This window comes from Pteronotus mesoamericanus, unplaced genomic scaffold (genome assembly GCF_021234165.1).
Source record: "Pteronotus mesoamericanus isolate MK-2021 breed Mesoamerican mustached bat unplaced genomic scaffold, CSHL_Meso_final contig_94, whole genome shotgun sequence".
Lineage (NCBI taxonomy): Eukaryota > Metazoa > Chordata > Mammalia > Chiroptera > Mormoopidae > Pteronotus > Pteronotus mesoamericanus.
In genome coordinates this window covers 49,163,141-49,182,806 of record NW_026555285.1, presented here as the reverse complement: position 1 = coordinate 49,182,806, position 19,666 = coordinate 49,163,141, and the positions used below count along the sequence as shown (strand labels likewise).

Genomic DNA, 19,666 nt, shown 5'->3' with positions numbered 1-19,666 from the left:
TAGGTAGATTTACCTGAGTAGTGATAACAGGAATAAAATTTAACATATGTAAATATCCAGCAATAGAGAAATAGATGGAAGCACTATGACTCTCCAAAAATGAATCAATCACTATTTAAAAAAAATGTTTATTATTTTCACTATGAGCCAGGCACTCTACTAAGAAATTCACGTCCATAATCTAAGTCAGTCCTCCGTGAGGCAAGCACTATTATCATTGCCATGCATTACAGATTAGGGCACAAAAGCAAATTCACTTGCCCAAAGCACACATCTACTAAATGACAGCCAAAAACCACATGTTTTTTGACATTCTCGAAAAGTCTTAAAAAACCCTAAAAGAAAAGCTTATATTTTAATAAGAAAAAAGTCAAGATATAAAATTATACATTCAGTCTGATCTCAACTCTATAAAAATTAAAGACTAAAAGAAATAAACTGTTTATGTATGACAGATTTAGGAATGTTTTTTTTAATTTTACATTTACTAAGTTGTCAACAATTAACCAATATTCTGTAACTGGTATAAGGCAGTGCACATTAGCTGACAAAAGATAAAGTGGAGTTTTAGAAAGAATTTGTTTCCTTCTGGGATAGTCCTAGTACCTTCTCTGCTCACTAATGAACCCTTCAAATTAGAATCCACCATTTTAATATAATTAACACTAGGCTATAATAATACAATTTAAAACTAAACGTAGTTAGCCCTGGCTAGATGGCTAGGTTAGCTGGAATGCTGATCCTGTCCACGAAAAAGGTCGTGAGTTCAATCCCTGGTCAGGGCACAAACGGGATGCAACTTATTGAGGTTATTTTTTTTCTCTCTCTCTCAAATCAATAAACATATCCTCAGGCAAGAAATTTAAAGAAAAAAACAAAAACCTACAGATAAATTACTGGGTTGGACATAAAGTCCATGTGGTTTTCTCCATAAAATAAAAGATACTATTTCATGTTCATCAGTAACTTTACTGATTTGGATATTCTGAGTATGTCAGTTATCTCCTGTGTGGCAGAATGCTGACTGTTCTCAATGAATGTCTTGATTTGAACGCTATCAACTTCAACTGGTCTATCCAACTGTGGAGCATCGTCCAGAGAGAAATTTCCAGCGTGGAACTTCCCAAACCACTGTGGACACATTTGATCAGTCATAGCACCGCACATTCCATTCACCGCACAAATCCTTTTTTGGGTCTCAGCTGCGTTTTTACCTTTCTTGAAATAATAAAGCATAATATGCCAAAAATGTGTATTTTCTTCCACCTTCAATATTTTTAAATGGCTACCCAAAAATTCACAAAAATTCAATTTTTAAGTTTTTTTAAAAAAATTCATACTGTTATGGCAGCTGTCTCAATACAATCTAGCAAAATGGCTTCGAATGAAGTTAAAGACAAAGAAGTGCTACTAGAGCCATTTTACGGAAAAAAAAACAAACAAGTATTTTGGCCAAGCAAACACCTAGAACGATAAAGAAAATTTTCCTGGAGGTTCTATAAACTGAAGGAGCACATTTACCTTCAGCAGTTCGAGACCTGCCCTGATGGCCTGGTCAGTTGGAACACCCTCATCTTCATCGTCTGCTGTGCCATCGATCGATTTGTTCACTTGCTTAATGAGCGCGCTGAAGTGTGACCAAAAAAAAAAAAAAAAAGTTACTTTTACCTGTAACTTATTAACAATGTCTTAAGAGAAAACCACCCTAAGTATTTTCTATGTAGCCCACATCAAAACTATATACCAATTTGGTTTCCCAAACATTCTCACAAAAACAAAAACTGTATTTTGAGATGCTTCTTTTCAAAAAATAGTATTTTCTTTTGTCCATTCAAGTGAGGTCAAAATATTATTTCATTTGCTGTTTAATAATACTATCTGTATTTTTAGTCTTGTGTTTTCCACAGAAGGCCTATGCGCAACACAGGTGTTTTCCAATTACCTAAAATTCACAACTGCTCCAGTAAAAAGAAAATGCGTACTGAAATAAAGGATAAACGACAACGTGAGGCACTTTTAAACCATCCACTCAGCATGCCCATGTGGCAGGCGAGCTGTGAGACAGCCGCGCCCGGCCCGCCGCTGCGGAGAGGTGGAGACACACCCAGGCAGCAGCCGTGCAATAAAGCCTCGCTAGGACCTCAGGACCGATCACAAGGAAATACGTTTGAACACTGTCTTCTAAAAACATTTTCCCTTAGACTGGCAAGTAAGAAAATGGACAACAGCCACGACAACAATAGCCATCAAGTGTGAATGAATCAAACCTGTATTTTTTTAAATCAAACTAGCAAAAAATGTATTTTGTTGGTGTGCAGAACTTTTGTAATTAGTTTGTGTGTGCCACAAGATTAAAAAAAAAAAAAGGTTAAAAAGGGCTGCAATAACCTGGTTTTCTTACATGTCCCTAATGCAAGGTTCAGTCCAAGCTCTTTGGCTCCTCCTACCTCTTTCTACGCCATCTCTGGCTCAGAGAAGCGATCCGCAGTCAGTGTCACATGAGGCTCCGCTCGCCCTGAGAGGGTACGGACACCACGTGCCACCTCCAAGCAGCAGAGCCATTCTCACCTCCTTGAAAACCAGCTCCCTTCACTTTGTTCAAGGTTTTACTGTTCTCTTCATCATCTGGACCTGAACTCTTAAACCTCTGACTCTTCCTTATCTTTATTCCCACTTTTCAGTAAGAGGACCCATTTCTTTAGGTTGTTAATACTTTTTTTAAAAAAAAGAAAAAACAGGGTCTTTCCCGCCCGGCCCATTGCCTTCGTGCACAGACCGGCACAGCAAGGTGGCGCCTCCTCTCCTTCCCTCCTCCGTCCACCGTCCACCATGGTTCTCTGCAGGCCAAGAATAAAGCCAAGGCTCTGAAGGCAGGCTCTGAATGCTTTCCCCGCCTGAGCCCAGGTCCATTTAGGATCGTCTCATGACACGGTAATGACTCTCTAAGCTGCAGTTTACACAGACAGCACTCACTGTCTAAACCTTGTTCTTGTCAGCCCAGCCGCAGCGTGGCCGGGTATCGCCCTCCATTCCCAGAAAACCCCACCTCCGCAGAAACAAACTCACCCAGCCTCCCTCCCGGGGCCCGTGCTGGCCCTCAGAGGGCCTGCTCAGCCCTCTGATGCTGCCTGCACTAATTTCACGGAGCTGTGCTGTCATCTCCTGACGATGCTTCTCTATGACATGTTCACCCAGTTTCTTTTTCCTGAGCGTGTGCTACAGCTTGTTTGTATTACCTAACATATGCCAGCTAACACTAAACGGGGGTTCCTGGTATACTGGTAAGAGACAAAAACTAGGCCTGGATCGATAATTTCCCACACAAATTAAAGCAGTATTTAAAATTAAAATAAAACTACACATACGCATGAGTGCACACACACACACACGCGCGCGCGCGCGCGCGAACAGATACACACATACAGATGAACGGGAAGCCACTGGGCCCGCACATCAAGCTACACAGGCGGGCGCTGTGGTACCGGAGGCGCTGGGCAGCGACTGGCTGACTGCAGCGCGGACGATGTGCAGACACAGAAGTGTTTCACACGCGGATACCTGATAGACTCGGTGTCTATGTGCACGGGAGCGATCCTCTCCAAGAGAAATTTGATCATTTCCAGGAAAGGGTTGGTAGGCTGTTTGGGGTTGCCCAACTTCTTAGTTATTTCACGCTGTAATGAGTATTTTTAAACAATATTACAAAGGTATGTTTAAATAATTACATTAAAATGTAAGTACCTACCCTAATTAATACCATGCAGTGCTGGCACTAGAATAAATGAAGCAACACAAATTGAGTAAGTCCAGAAAATAGACTAGGTTAAGAATTCAGCATATGAGAAAGGTAACATTTCAAGTAAGAAAAAGGTAAGATTATTCAGTATATTATGCTGAAATAACTGAACAGATATTTAGAATAAAACCAGAGTGAGAATAAAAACCTTACACCAAAAATATTCTAAAAGGATAAATACAAATAGAGAAGAATAAAACCGAGAGTCAGTGGACATACAAATTTTGGCAAACACAACTATTATGGGAACTTGCTGAGCTCCAGATTTGTGAACCTCACTGTGAAGATTCCCATTTTGTCAATTTGAGATGGAGCCAAGAATTTTTTTTAAGCCCCGTGGAAGATACAGGGGACAAGAAAATAATACAAACTGACACTAATAAATAATAAATATTGACATTCCACTGACTTGTAATAGAATGGAATTTCATAAGCAGGATACCAAAGGCAAAGTCCTGGAAGAGATTGCTGATAGACTCAGCTAGATAAAAAAAAAAAAATCAAATCATGGCAATGCTATACACCTAAAACTAATACAAAATAAATACTGAATGCAACTGTACTGAAAAAAAAATTTAAAGAAAACTATAGTATGTAAGGGACATCATAAAAGGGCAAATTACAATGGACAGAAAATTCTTTGTGGCTTAACTAACATACACTACCAAGATAAACTAACACATCAGTGAGATGTAAGACAAATATCCCAGACACACACACGAAGATTAAAAACAGAAAAGAAGTACACACAAAAGAAATATGAATAGCTAATACACCCAGGAGAAACAATAGTCAGATGAAGAGCAATGCAAACAAATCCTATAAAAATAACTTTTTGTTTGAGTTTTGTTTCCAACAATGAAAGTGGCTAATACTAAACTTGTCCCAAAGAAACAAGCCAGACTGGGTGAAGCCGTATTTAACCATGAAGACACTGGAGCACAGTTCACGCGGGCGATGGCGTGCTGTGCTGCTGTCGTCGGCGAGGCACTGCCACAGGCTAACGGAAGCGAGCGGACCGCACGGAGCCCCGCGCGGGTGCGCCCAGAGCAGCAGTTGTCTCTGCAGGCGGGTCAGAGCACGTCTGCATCGCTGCTCTGGTGCCTTTCCCCGCATTTCACACCAAGGAGACAAGCTGCTGCGTGAGAGGTGACAGAAGGTGCGGGGCTCCCGTCGCGCGCGGCCTTACCACACAGCCTTCCGCCTGCTTGCAGGAGCACGTTGGACTAACGAGTGCCTCTAACTGCTTCCTTATTTTCTCATCATCTTCCAACACTTGTGTGAATTTCTTCATGAAATCCTGAGCCTTACCGGGATCTGGCAAATTTCCTTTAATTAAAATAAAATTCAATTAAAATAGACTTCAGAAATTTCTCATACAAAAGATTAACGTTTTTCATTATTTTTATTGCCAATGGATAACCCTAACTTAACCCCATGTGGGAGAAGGCTGTCCTGGCTCCTTCTAAGCGGCTCCTTGTAACACTTAAGGGCACTCGATGTCAACCTGCGCGGTGCCCCTTTCATTATCCCCCGGGCTGGCTGCATACACTGTTCCCTTGTAATTCACAGTAAGAAGTGGTACCTTTAAGAAACGAGTTCTGGTACTCTGTAGTTTATTACTAAACCATCCAGATAATGTACATACACACACATGCTGCCTGGTACTGGAACATGCTAAGCAGTATGTTCCAGGTGTTACTACATATGCCATTATTGCATGAGAAAGGATGACTCCTTGTAGACTTTTTATACTACTCTCCTAACATGTCTATGAACCAAAATACTTATCATAGCTAATAAAATGTCGATCCCAGAATCTTTTTTTTTTTTTCTGGCTACTTACCACTGTTACAGAGAACCAGACAGATACTTCTAACAGAAATTATAATATAGAACTATGGACTTTCATGAAAGTAGTAAAAATTCAAATCAGCCTTAAAATATAAATATAGTAAATGTATTCTTCAAATTCATATACAACTCTGAAATTCCTTTTTAATTCTTGGCTAGATCACTGAACGTAGTAAGGACAAATTCCCCCCCTAAGTACTTCACTGATAACCTTTTTGTGGTTCTATAATAGAAAATATCTGTATTGTTTCGGAGTAATTTTGGAAAACATCACTTTACAGCTCCTCCATAAAGGGCAGGCACTGCAGTCAAGGCTACAGTAAGGCCGAGCATGTAACAAACGAAACAGAGAGAGAGATGGGGGTGGTGGGGGGAGAGGAAAGGAGGAATGGCAACAGGGTGGGAGGGCGGGAGGCATGGAACAAGAACAACAAAACCCCCTTAATTCAGCCTTGCACAGGGTACTTGACGGTGGAACACTCTCTTCTAACGCGGCTAGTTAACTCCTGCAGGACACCAGCGTTCCTCAGAGCAGAATCTGGGAAACGCGGACCCTGCTGAAGAAGATGCACTGGGGGGCGTGCAGAGCACAGAGACAACACCGGAGACGCCGTCCTTTAGGGCTGTGTCCACCCCACCTGCTGAGGACACAGGTGCACACAAGTAGGAACCGAGCACCCGCTGCCGGGAGTCCCGCTAAGGGCCTGACAGCCAGTTTCTGTGTAAGTCACGCAGGGCTCAGCTGTACGTGGGCTGGAAGCCCTGCTCAGGCTGAAACGCTCGCCGCGCAGCCTGAAACCCCGCAGCCAAGGCCTTCGGTGCCTGGGCGTTACCCCCATGCGCCATGGACACCCGGTAGCCTCTCAGAAGCCTGCCCGCCCACCCCGCCTCGTCACCACCAGCGGAGGCCAGCGGGGCGTCCCCCCAGGGCTCCTCTGCCCCGTCCCTCTGGGCCGGGGTGGCAGTGGTCCCTGAGGAGGCAGAAAAGCAAACGCCCCGCAGAAAAGCTACCCCGCTGTCCCTGCACCGCACAAAGGAGATGTGCTACCCAGTCCTTTTGTCTTTACTGTTCAAAGAGATTAACATTTTATCTGAAACCACTGAAAGCAAAAAAGCAAAGTAACTTTTTTTCCCAAAGAGGCCCTTTTGTAATTATTAGGTAAATCCTTCACTCTAAATTTTGGCTCAAAATAGAATTTGCTTCAGATAGATTTTCATTACAGCAAGCAACACCAAAGCACAGATTCACTTTTAATAGTCAGCTTATGTAATATATTTTTTTAAAAAGATTTTATTTACTTTTAGAGAGAGAGAAGGAAGGGAGAAAGAGACAGAGACAAACATCGGTGTGAGAGACGCACCGATCTGTTGCCTCTCGCACACGCCCCCGGCCAGGGACCAACCCTGCAACCCAGGCGTGTGCCCTGACCAGGAACGAGACAACTCCCAACTAACTGAGCCACACCAGTCAGGGAAGTACTAAATTAAATTAACTTTCAAAAATAAATTTATGTAAATCCTTTATCCAGCTCTTGTTCACATCAACATACATGAGAAAAATAAAAATTCTGTGTTGTACGCAAAGTAAATAAAAATCAGGAAAAAGCGAAAACTGAGACTCAGCGTCAAAAATGTCAATCAAAAACATTTTAGGTGTTCCTATATTATCAGAGCCTAAAACAGGGCTCCATGAAAAACTTTAAAGTATCAGACAGAGATGTTTCAACTAAACCTTAAGTTTTATATATAATATTTGAAGTAACTCACTTGTAATAACCATCACTTTTGAAAAGATGGCCTTGACACTGGCATCCGTCTGAAAAGCACAGAAAAAAGTATAAAATGAAAATTATTAGTAAACTAGGAATAGCTGTTGTTATACTCTTCAGAAAGCTCCCCAGGCAGAGCCTGCGCACACGGTCCTCCCCCCACCCCCACCCCCGCCGCCCCCAAGGGCTCCTTCTCCGGCCTTGGGTCTCCGGACAGGTTCCCAGGCTCCGAGAGAGGAGAGAGGCTGCCGGAGCGCAGGCTCCAGGCGCTCACCTCTCCCCTGGCCCGCTGTGTGCGTGGCCTCCAAGACAAAAGAAGAAAGAACAGGCTGCTGCACCAACCTTTGGGACAGGAAGATGCCTTGTTTTTCCTTTTTACTAAAAATACAGAGCAACTAAGTTTAGAAAAGGAACAATATAACCTGCAAGGTTGGTTTTCACGTTTTTACTCAGGTCTTAAAAAAAAAAAAAATGTTGAGAAAATTAAGTACGATTTTCCTAAGAGGGCTAGGAGGAAGTGAGATACCAAGCGTAACAGAGTACACGAGTTAATTCCCAAATATCTGGATCTTAAAGTGTCTGAATGAGGTTTCTGCTGAATTTGGGAGGAAAGAGATGGTGCTGGGCTTTTAAGAAGTTGATCTAAGGCCGGGGTGGGGGTGGGAGGGGCAGGGGAAAGTGGTGGTGAGTAAATGGAGACAAATGTATTTGAACAATAAAAATTTAAAAAAAAAAAAAAAGGTTGATCCACATGAAAAAGAAACGGCATCAACAAAAGTACAATCCTGGAAATTACAGTCACTCTGGGCAACGCTGAGTTAAGTAACAATAAAATCTTAATCAGACTGAATAATGAAGAAAGTGGGGGAAAAAAAACACTAATTATTAAGTATGTTGAGTCTTCCCAGCAAAATAGGAAGAAACATAAACACCCAAAAGTTAAACACAGCTTTGTATTTTTTCTAACTCTATAATGTCTACTATAATTCTTGGTATAAAGTGCATATTGAGTAATCCCTGCATGTATAGTGAGCAGGTTACTATGAATCACTCGAACAGCCAGTATTATTAGCGCAATGACTTTTATGGCAAATGGCCAAGTTTACACCTGGGAGAATGGGAAATTTTCTCCCCTCAGATGAAACAACTCCACTTTACTGACATCTGTCCTATGAACATGAGGTGTACATTATAAGGGGCAGGAGGGACTTTCTAAACCACAGACTGAAAAAGTAATGAAAAAATAACACCATATAGTGTTTCCTCGATGCAATTTAAAATGATCGGGCACACAGCTTTCCCAATGAATTATACTTTCCATGTACTTACACCATTCTAGGGGAAAAAAACACAAAAAACACAAAATCATTCTAATTGTCCAAAAAGTAAAATATGGTATGTCAATTGGATGACTACCCCCATTCCCTTGTAATTATGAAGACCAAGGAGAACATTAAAATTACCCTATTAATTGTGAGTAAAAATATCAAGGTAGCTAACCCTACATATTAAAACTGTCTACACTACCACGGCTACACAAGGACAATGGGAGCATTTCAGTGTGGCAAGATCAAAGTGTAATTTCACTCTATACCAATGCTCGGGGGGGTTTTCTCTTTTGTTTTTTCATTTAAAGCTACAACCCTCACCGCCTCCCCTTGTCCCCACCACCCTCCAAACCCTGAATTCTGAGCGCACAGAAACACATTCTCTTTCCTGTTAGGTATCACCTTTTGCAGATAAAATAAATTCCAGTTTTTCCACGCCATAAGTTTCTTCAACATTTCAGTCTTCTAAGTTAGAAATCACAGCTTCTAGAGTCAAAAACTGTCCCACTCAGAAACAGCTGCTTAACACACAGCAGCAATGGGAAAGACAAAACGACATCAAAGAACAACTTTTCGTTAAATATAACTTACTTTGGGTTGCTTAATTAAGTCAAGCAAATCCTTTACTTGATGTCTGAGCAGATTTTGACATTTCCACATTTCATTCAATGCTCTGAAAAATACAAACATTTAAATTCAAATAACAAAGGGTAAAACCCTTCCAGAATATTCTAACTATATTACCTTTTTAAAAAAAAGTTCATATTATAAAAGGAGATGACAGAGATGAGGTAAAAGTCATAGGATTAAGCCAGTGATGATATATGAAGAAAAGAGAGGCATCAAATACAACAGTTCACATTTGAGAAGACAGCTGTATCAACAGACACAGATTAGCGGTGGCAGTGTTTCCTTTTGTATAAAAATAGGGACAGGTTAGGCCTGGAAGGGGCAGCTTGGTGGATTAGAATGTCATCCCTACAGATAAAGGTTGTGGGTTCAATCCCTGGTCTGGGCACATACAGGAATCAGCCAACGAATGCATAGTAAGTGGAACAAGTCAATGTTTCTCTCTCTCTAAAACCAATAAATTAAAAAAGATTTTAAAATAGGGAAGATCAATCATTAACTAAAATATGTTTGTAGGTTAGGGTGCAGAACTAACTGTAGAGATTATAAAGTTAAGAAATAAAGGAAAATTTGACGGAGGTGGAGTAAAGTCCTATAGAGCAGGAGGGACAAAAAGGAATCTAAAACACAAACAGAAAAGAGTCAGTCCTGCAAGAATGGGAGTATTTTTCCTTAAACAGAAATATGATATGTTTCTGTTTGTATGAGATACATATATAATATTTTATATGTTACGCTATATACTTACATATTATATATTTCAATAATCCTACATATAAGTGAATGTTTTTAATATGGTAAAAATTTTGATGTCCTTTTAATACTTTTATCATTCTCAAGCAAAAATTTAAAGTTAAAAGAAATTATACAATTGCTCAAGAAATACATCTAAGTCACAGAAAACTGTTAATGTTACTGAAATACTAGGTTATGGAATATCAGAACCACACATATTTTAAAATTTAAAAAGGAAGGTTTCCAAAAGCCAAAGAGCACTTCCCAGTATTGTTTTCAACACTGCCTACCCTGGTGCTGGCCCCCGCTCCCCGACACGCGGAGCGCTGCCAGCGGTCGGTAACATGCACAGGAGCACGTAAGACCGCCTCTTCTCTTTTGACAGATAAGGCATTATAAATAGCTTCATATTTTCATCCTCCTCCTTTACCGTATTTATAAAAATATCTTTGTATTTTTTTAAAGAAGATAATCAGTTTAAATTTGGGCACTTAAGTTCCTTTATGGTAGTGACTTTAAAATGGCACTGGCAAGGCAATGGTGCTGGAGCATTTTTCACCTTGAAAGTTAAATTTAATATAGCTGTGCTTTTACTGTTTTCAAGTTACTAAAGCTCCACAGAACATTTTATTGGCACACTTTAAGGATATAATCTTTAAAAGATATATGACCATATCCAGAGAATTGTAAAAACCTAACAGCTAAATAAGAGCTATGCAATTACAATATTAATTTTCAAAGGAACGAGCAGCCACCTGGGAAATACTTCTGAGCGCCAGAGTCGGTGGATTCTTCCTCCTCCTACGCTCCTTATCATCACCTACAACTCCTCAAAGACCTGCATTCTGAAACTGGCCTTCACTTAAAGCATAAATTATTTTACCTATTATAGTTACTTACTGATTTAAAGATGAAATCTCATGCAATTCTAAATCTCATTATAAACTATTATCACTATAGCTTAAAAAGTAATTACCATTTTTTAACTGCTTACAAAAATCTATGTTAATCTCATGTTGAAAGTAGCACTTTCTGGGAAAATAAACAAAACAAAAAACATGCTGTGTTTTTACTGACTGGCCATTTAAACAATGTTTACGTTACATAAATTGTTAATGTTTAAATATAGTTATTCCCTCCCCCCATAAAACTCAGTATACTACAAAAGATGGAAGGAACAATTTGACATTTGAAACATACTTCACAGCATTTAAATCCAGTGTGGCGTACAAGTAATATAAGCACTTCATCCGTTCTGTAGTTTCCAAATTATGGGGAACCATGTACTGAGCAAAAATCCGTTCAACAAGCAATCTACGAAAGAACACAGGGAAGGACTGTCTTGGTTTTTTAAAAGTATGTATTACATTTGTATGTAAAATTTCAAAACACTTAAGAAAAACATATAGAAGAAATTTCTACTTTCTAAGTGGAGATGAGAGTTACAAATCAAAGATTTCTTTCTGTGAAAATAGGGACCAGTCAACAATATTGTAATAACTATGTATGGTACCAGGCGGGTACCAGAAAAATCAAAAAGTATACGACTGTCTAACCATTATGCTGAATACCTGAAACTATTACAAAACAATGCTGAATGCACACTGCAATTTGAAAAAAAAAAAAAGGAACATAATAGGGGGCAAAAAGAATTTAGCTGGATGTACTGGAAAGAAGACCATATCCAGCTAAGATAACTACTTTTGCATTACCTTGGGCAAGTTATGTATCAAGAACTCAACTTTCTTATATAAAAATAAATTGTTAGAAAAAACTATACCAGGTCCTTCAAAGTGACAAATTCTAAACATCTGTAAGTTAAAAATACAAAGAAAGTTTTAAGATACTTCAAAATATCAGTGTCCATGATTAAAAAAATACCGTGTTAAAAGTACAAAAAAAAGTGCTATCAAATCATAAAGCAAATCTCCATGCATTGATGCTGCACACTCAAAAAGCCTAAAGACTTCAATTTTATAAAATAACAACTATGAAACTGCTTAGATAATGTTAATCGAAGACACTCAGTTTCTAGATTTACAGGTCTACTAATTATTCAATGGTTAGGATACAAAAAGATGTAACCTTACACTGGAACAGAAAAATAATGTATATTCAAGATTTGTATATATACAAGCCTATAAACTGTGCTTTTAACTCTGAGTAGAAATTGTTTTTATTTAAAATGTCTATAATCCAAAGGGTTTATTTTCATTTAAATCTTATTTGAAAAAATAACTGTGATCCTTGTAATACAATTACCTATGAAACAAACTGTAAATTATAATCACATACATTCCTACTTTTAAGTATTATTCTGCTCTAAAATAATACATAAAAATGAACATAAAAGGTGTATCCATCCCTAAAATTATATGCACATTACTGCTTCATTTATGGCTTTGAAGAGAAGAAAAATAGTCACTCTGTACCTTTAATTTGCCATTAAAACTGAGGAAAGAGTTTAAAATTATAAAGAAAATAGTTTGCCTAAAACAACAGATCAACAAGTTTAACCCGAAATTTTATATAGTACACTTAACTTACCGATCATCAATACTATTTTGATAATATATGTGTAGCAATTTGTCTTTGATCCATGAAATCTGTTTTGCAGCATCTTTTCCAGCTGCTGATTGTAAAGCATATTTCTTATAAATCTGAGCAAGTCCCATCATGGCTTCTTTGCGCACTCTCCACTTAGAACAAGAACATAGAAGTTTACTTATAATGGAAAAGTGCTTCCATTATATTAATTCAGGAAAGTCTAGGTTTCTAGTTTTTAATATACTTTACACAATTTATTTTCATCAAACCTAAGTTACTGGATAGCAATTCACAATGAAAAGATACAAAACACAACTATCATTTTGATATACCTACTATGTAAAGTACAAATATATCAATGTGCATACAGAATTTTAATGCTTTAATATCTTAAATCCATCACCTACCCTGAAAACAAGTCAATTACAATCTACATAAAGTCACTCAGAACTGGTAAAAGGACACATGCTGCCAAATTTTAAAAGGCAAAGAAAGAGGTGATTGGATAAACTGTGACTTATCCTTTATAATTTTTTTCCAATGTATGGTGTATCCTGGGCATACTCACATTAAACTATACATTATATTGGCTTTATCAAACCTTGACTGTAAAGACACTTGAGTGGTTCACTTTATATATCTGGAAATCAAGTTCAAGTATAAGAGGAATGTATTCATCTACTTTTTAAAATACCTACACATTGGCTCTGGCCGATGCAGCTCATTAGGTTGAGCGCCACTGCGAACCAAAGAGTCTTGGGTTCGAATCCCAGTCAGGACACAAGCCTGGGTGGAGGGCCAGGTCCCCAGTAGGGGGCATGCAAGAGGTAACCACACATTGATGTTTCTCTCCCTTTCTCCCTCCCTTCCCCTCTGTCTAAAAATAAATAAAATCTTGAAAAAAATAAAATAAGTACTTATTGGCTATATTATAGTATGTTTAAAACTGCTTAATTATTTCAGAATGAGTTTATTCTTTCATTTTACATAAACACAACATTATAGTCAGTAGGATGTCAGTAATGCTGAGAACTTCATGAATCTGTACAGATTATTCATTTTTCCTTAACAGAACATCATAGCAATATTTTTCCCTTGTTTTCTTTCAATTGCAGATTAAAAACAGCCTTATCCAGCTACCACAGACATATTGAAATAAAAGACTTCAGAAGATTTACTCATAAAATAAACTCAATTTGTTTGTAAAAATTTTATCTCTAATTCTCTGTCTTATCTCTAACTCTAATTCCCCAAACTGCTGTCTTTAGAAGACATTAAAGTATATTCTAATACTACCAAAAACATAGATAGGTACTTTTTGTACTCAATATTATATGAATGAACCAAGCAGCCCTAAAATGAATATAACATAAAAAATATTCATGAGTTCTGACCCCAACAACACACACTTATCTCAAATTACAAGTCACTTTGCAGGCTGTTTTCCTACCGTGATACAAATCTCCTTTTCCTCCTCTATGCCCTTTGGCCTTTTCGTTGTTGAACACCCCACAGAAACAGTCAGTAAAGACCAGTCTAAACTGATCAGTTAAAATGAGTTGTTCTGGTACCCACCGCTCCGGAGGGAAAACCACGTGCTTCCTGCCCGTCCGCTCTGCACACACCCCCAGCATTATCAGGAGGAGCAAATTATGGAGACAGCACAGTCAAGACTTGTAAGCAACTATTAAAATGCTATGGTTACCTAGTCAAAGCTATTCACGGCTATGACAGGTCTCCTACTTTCTTTGCTAATTGACCCTAAAACATCAGATTCTTTTTACCCTTCACCAAAATTACCCTGAAGCATCAGTCCCTCAGGTTCATGCCTTGGAGGAAGGCGAGGGCAGGAGGGGGCTGAGCACCCCAAGAGGAGCCCAAGCGCGGCCCGGCCCTGGGGAGCACAGTCACCCCAGGCTCAGCGGCCCCAGACCCGGCTCTGGAGCGGAGCTTGGGGGCTCCCTCAGGAGGGGCCGGCTGGGGTCACGGAACCTGGGCTGGAAGCACGCCTGGCTTCACCCTGCCCAGCTGAAGACATCTTTTCCTTTTCTACTCCATGGAAATGACAGTACAACCAGGCAAAGGACCCCAAACCCACCCACGTGAAAGGCACACAGAGGAGAGCGCTGGCAGCGCGACAGAAGCCGTGCCAAAGGCCTTCGGAAAGTCGGCGGTAAAGCCGCGTAGGAGCCGAACACCTGACTGCAACGGGAAGCTGCCTTAGTTTTAGGATGAGACCAAATAATGAGAAAAAGTAATAAAATTTAGTATGACAGAAAGTAAAACCTTTTCATATTAAAATGCCTATCATCCCCCAAAAGGGATAATTACATTTAAATCTCAATATTTTCAAAGAAAATATTATTAAACTTCAAATATTCAAAACGAAAGCCTGTAACAATTAATTACTACTCCTACTTACCCGTTTGTCTAAAGTTCTCTCTCTCACAAAATTAAGTAAGTGGTCATTGACCAGAAGAATATCCTTTTTAGCAGCTGTAACTATAGACACAATAACATCATGTCTAATAGCTTCCTCAGGGTCATGTGATCTCACTTTAAGATACTCTGAAAGATAAAGTTTTATTTGATTAAAATGTAACTTTAAAAATTAAAATGTTTTTAAAAATTGCATTAAGACTTTTGAAAGTAAAACATAACAAAAACAAACCAGAGGAGATGGTTCAATGTTTCAAGTTAAGTTGGGGGGCGGGGGGAGGGAGAAGGAGAAAAGGAAAAAGGAAGGTCAGTCCTCCCCCACAACCTAAGCAGTTCACTGCAACTGAGTTGCAAATCCCCTCCCCATCTGCAGGGCAGGGCAGTTGATAAAAGAGTTTCTAACCTTATTAATTAAACAAACCCTATAAATGAACCAAGAAGTGTATCAACTTTAAGTATTTCACCTTTGTTTTTTGTGTAAATGTTAAAATACTCAAGACAAGTGGTTCTACTAGAAGAGGCCAGAGCACTCAAGTTTCTATTCCTTAATGAGGGAAAACTTCAGTGAGGTTAATGAGAGAAAAGAAATACTTGCCATCAAGAGGATCACAGGAAAGACCACAGGCAATTCCATGTAACTGAACTAAGACAGGCCCAAGGGAAGATAGAGGAAATGAAACCTTTAAAAGTTATGAGTGCCTTCAAGAGGGTCTTAAAGTTAAGGTAGAGGAGTTCAGACCTGGCATTGGGAACGGTGAAATAAAAATTAACAATCTTCAGTAATCATGCATTAGGTTTAAGAAAGAAGTCACACAACTGAATATAAATTTTAAAAATAGAATATTCAGCCCTGGTCAGGTAGCTCAGTTGGTTAGAGCATCATCCTGATACGCCAAGGATGTGGGTTCGATCTCCAGTCAGGGCACACACAGGAATCAACCAATGAGTGTATCAGTTAAGCGGAACAACAAACTGATGTGACTGTCTCTCTCCGCACCTCCTCATTCTCTCTAAAATCAATAAATAAAAATCTTTTTAAATAAAATATTCATCTTTTTAATAATAAGATAAAATTTCACTTGGATTTGGAATAATAAATATAGCCATCCATGCCTATACACAACAAACTGCTTATGATTGTGAGTAAATTTACTTCTCTGTAAAATAACAATTTAACAAGTAATTATAATATAAACATCCATAAAACAACTGCTCAGGTCTTAAGCTGTCTGCCCTGAGCATTCTCTACTAATAGGAACTATTCCAAAAAATGCAAAATTTTTGCATATGTTGCTAAAAAACTTTTTTAAAAATGGAAAGGTTATTTTACCTAACTCAGTAAGGAAAGTTATTTTTAGTACTGATTTCAAATGAAGTATGTTAATTATTTCTCAAGTTCATTTCCCTACCCAGATAAATATAGGAGTTTTACCTTTCATTGTACTTGTTTTGAATGCAATACATATTATTTTAGGTTCCATTAAAAAAAGAAAAAAAAATAACATACCATGAATTTTAAAATGGGTCCCTATTTCTTTAAAACAATCATTCATAAAGGAAGTATGCACAAGAGTTACTAACATACAGGTATTTACTATGCAGAGAAAAAGAAAATAGAGGAGAAAAAAAATTCTCTACAATTACTCTGCATGAAAAAGCATCTAATATGCTTCACAATATGGCTGTGTCCCTCAAATTTGGCAAAAGATACAAGGATGACTCTCACAAACATGCCGCAAATAAATAAGTGTGTGTGCTTAGCACTTAGCTCACTCCCTAAGCTCTAAGACAATGTCTTCTAAATGGAACCAGTTACCAGAGAAGAGATCATAGCAAAAGAGATTTCCAACAAAACTGTGGCAGATGGATGACTGTTAAATGCCAGAGGATAAAGGGAAAGGATAAAATCCGAAAGAGGAAGAAAACAAACAAACAAACAAACAAACAAACACGCTCAATCCCAGGGTAGCAGAACCCTGCAGCATTTGGGAACAGAGCGACCAGCTGCAAGCAAGGCGGGGACAAAGACTGCGGCTGAACACCGGAGCGGCTGAAAATTTGCAGAAAGGCAGGCCCCTAGATTTTTCAGAGCTTTCAGCCAACTACAAAAATTATTATGTGCCCAGAGGCTCAACACTAGGAGATCATACAATGTAACATAGATGTTTCATAAAATATGAAACTATATACAGGATCCGGCACAAGTACCGCCTGCTTAAGTGTGGTTAGCAGGGGAGCAATATGGGTGTGATAATTTATAATGTTAATTTGAACATTTCACCTAAAATGTCATGTGGTGGCTTGAGTGTGATATTATGTTACAGAATGATGTGCTTATGATTTTGTACTTAAAAAAAGGGGGGGCGTTATTTGTGCCAGACCCTGTATCTTTAGTATTCCGTATGTACTGGTTTGGCATCTGTGGGGTCAACAAACCGCCAATAGAAAATAACTGAAGGAGAGAGGAAAAAAAAAAACAAACCCTGTTACAGCCCTGGCCAGGTAGCTCAGCTGGTTAGAGCCTAGCCCAGATACACTAAGGTTGCAGGTTCACACCCTGGTCAGGACACAAAGAAGAATCAAACCAATGAATGCGTAAGTAAATGGAACAATATTTTTAACAGATGTTTCTCTCTCGCTAAAAATCAATAAATTTTTTTTAAAAGTTATGTCGATGATGTGTACTATGTCGTTAGGTCTACAATGACGGTGTCTGTACCAAACATGTAGTTTTTTTCTTCTCATTATTCTCTAAACAGTATAGTTAACAATTACATAGAATTCACATAGTATTAGGTATTATATAAATAATCTAGAGATGAGTTAGAATTATCAGGTAGGCTGTGTACAGTATATATTTTCATATATAATTATATGCTAACACTAGACCATTTCACATAAGGGGCGTGAACATGCTTGGGCTTTAGTATCTACGGGGGGGGGGGGGGGAGGTGAGGGAGTCCTGAGACCAAGCCCTACGGATACCAAGGGACAACTGTCCTGTCTTTTGATAAAGCAAGAAGTAGACAAACAAGCAGGGTTCCATAAACAGTAGCCCACAAGGTGATCCGACCATAACTCAGAAGCAGGTCACAGTAGGCAATCAGGCCGAGGCGCCGTAGCTTCTTTAAGGAAAAGTTTTACACCAGCCTTGTCCATTGTTCTTGTGCATCTAGGTCAACACACCTTTGAAATACCAGAAGTTAACACCCTTTCCACCCAACTATCCCACGTCTGGGAATACATCCAAAAGAACCCAAAACACTAAATTCTAAAGAACATGCGCACCTCTATGTTCGTTACAGCATTATATACAACAACCAAGATACGGAAGCTGCCCAAGTGTCCATCAGCAGGTGAGTGGGTAAAACTACTATGGGACATTTACACGATGGAACACTACTCAGTTGTAAAAAAGAAAATTTTACCCTTTGCAACAGCATGGGTGGACCTGGAGAGCATTATGCTGAGTGAAATAAACCGGTCAGAGGAAGACAAATACCATATGATCTCACTCACGTGTGGAATCTAATGAACAAACTGAACTAACGAGGAAAATGGGGACAGATTCAGAGAGAGCATTAGGAGAGCTGAGGTGAGGGTAGGTTAGGGGGCGGAGGGATTGAGCAAAAAGGAAAAAGGACTCACGGACATGGACAATAGTGTGGCGACTGCTGGGGGTAGGGGGGTGTAAGGGGGCTAAATGGTAATTGAAAAAATACAATAAAGGTTAAATAAGAAATAAAATTTTTTAAAAATTTTTAAAAAAGTAATAAATACTCTTGGAAGGGGGTATTAGGGGGTATTAACACTCAAGAAAGCACATCATCTTGTTTAACAATCCTGTAATCCAACTTCCAAATTGCTTCCTCACACCTTCGTAATCTTCCTCACTTTCCCTCAATTTCAAATGCATAAAAGAAACTGCAACACTGTTATTCTCAGGAACAGTTGAGATCCTGCCCCCCTATTTACATTATCAGTTTGGCTTAAATGAATGCTTATAAAAATTCACTACAGGTTTAGATATTTCTTATATCAACAAAAATATTCAAAATAATTGTAAGACCTAAGAAGATAAATGGTGAAATAACTCATATCTAAAGCATTTTTTAGATAGCTATAAAAAAATCAAAACACCTATTACTTAGCCAATAAAAACTCTGCTTTGAAGTTCTGATCATGAAAAAATGCTTAAAATTTTTTACACTTTAAAAAGAAATCCAGAATACATATAGAACTACTATAAATCAACAACAAAAACAATGAACAAACAACAAAAAGTTGGGTTCAAAATTCAAAGACACTTCATAAAAAAAATTTATCAATATGTACATATAATGATGCTCAATCTCATTAATCAGTAGGAAAAGGCAAATTAAAACCAGAAAAGAGCAAGACCTATGAGAATGGCTAAAATCAAAAAGACTGACATCACAAAATGTTGGTAAAAGACACTTTACAAATGAAACTCTCAAACATTTCTGATGTTAAGGGGAAAATAATATAATTATTATGGAAAAGTTAGTCATTTCTTATAAAGTTAAACATGTATTTACCCTATGACC

The 19,666-nt window shown here is 38.5% G+C and overlaps 1 protein-coding gene across 2 annotated transcripts in view; it reads right to left on the bottom strand.

Annotated features, from left to right (window-relative positions):
- Positions 1-19,666, bottom strand: part of PDS5B (PDS5 cohesin associated factor B) — a 130,571-nt gene that overhangs the window by 48,993 nt on the left and 61,912 nt on the right. For both annotated transcript variants that reach the window (XM_054586541.1, XM_054586540.1), the window contains exons 11-18: positions 15,082-15,227; positions 12,660-12,811; positions 11,313-11,426; positions 9,339-9,420; positions 7,418-7,466; positions 4,986-5,125; positions 3,559-3,674; positions 1,522-1,627 (exon numbers count right to left, since the gene is read on the bottom strand). In XM_054586541.1, coding sequence (XP_054442516.1) covers positions 1,522-1,627; positions 3,559-3,674; positions 4,986-5,125; positions 7,418-7,466; positions 9,339-9,420; positions 11,313-11,426; positions 12,660-12,811; positions 15,082-15,227 — 905 coding nt within the window. The remainder of the gene's footprint in view (positions 1-1,521; positions 1,628-3,558; positions 3,675-4,985; positions 5,126-7,417; positions 7,467-9,338; positions 9,421-11,312; positions 11,427-12,659; positions 12,812-15,081; positions 15,228-19,666) is intronic.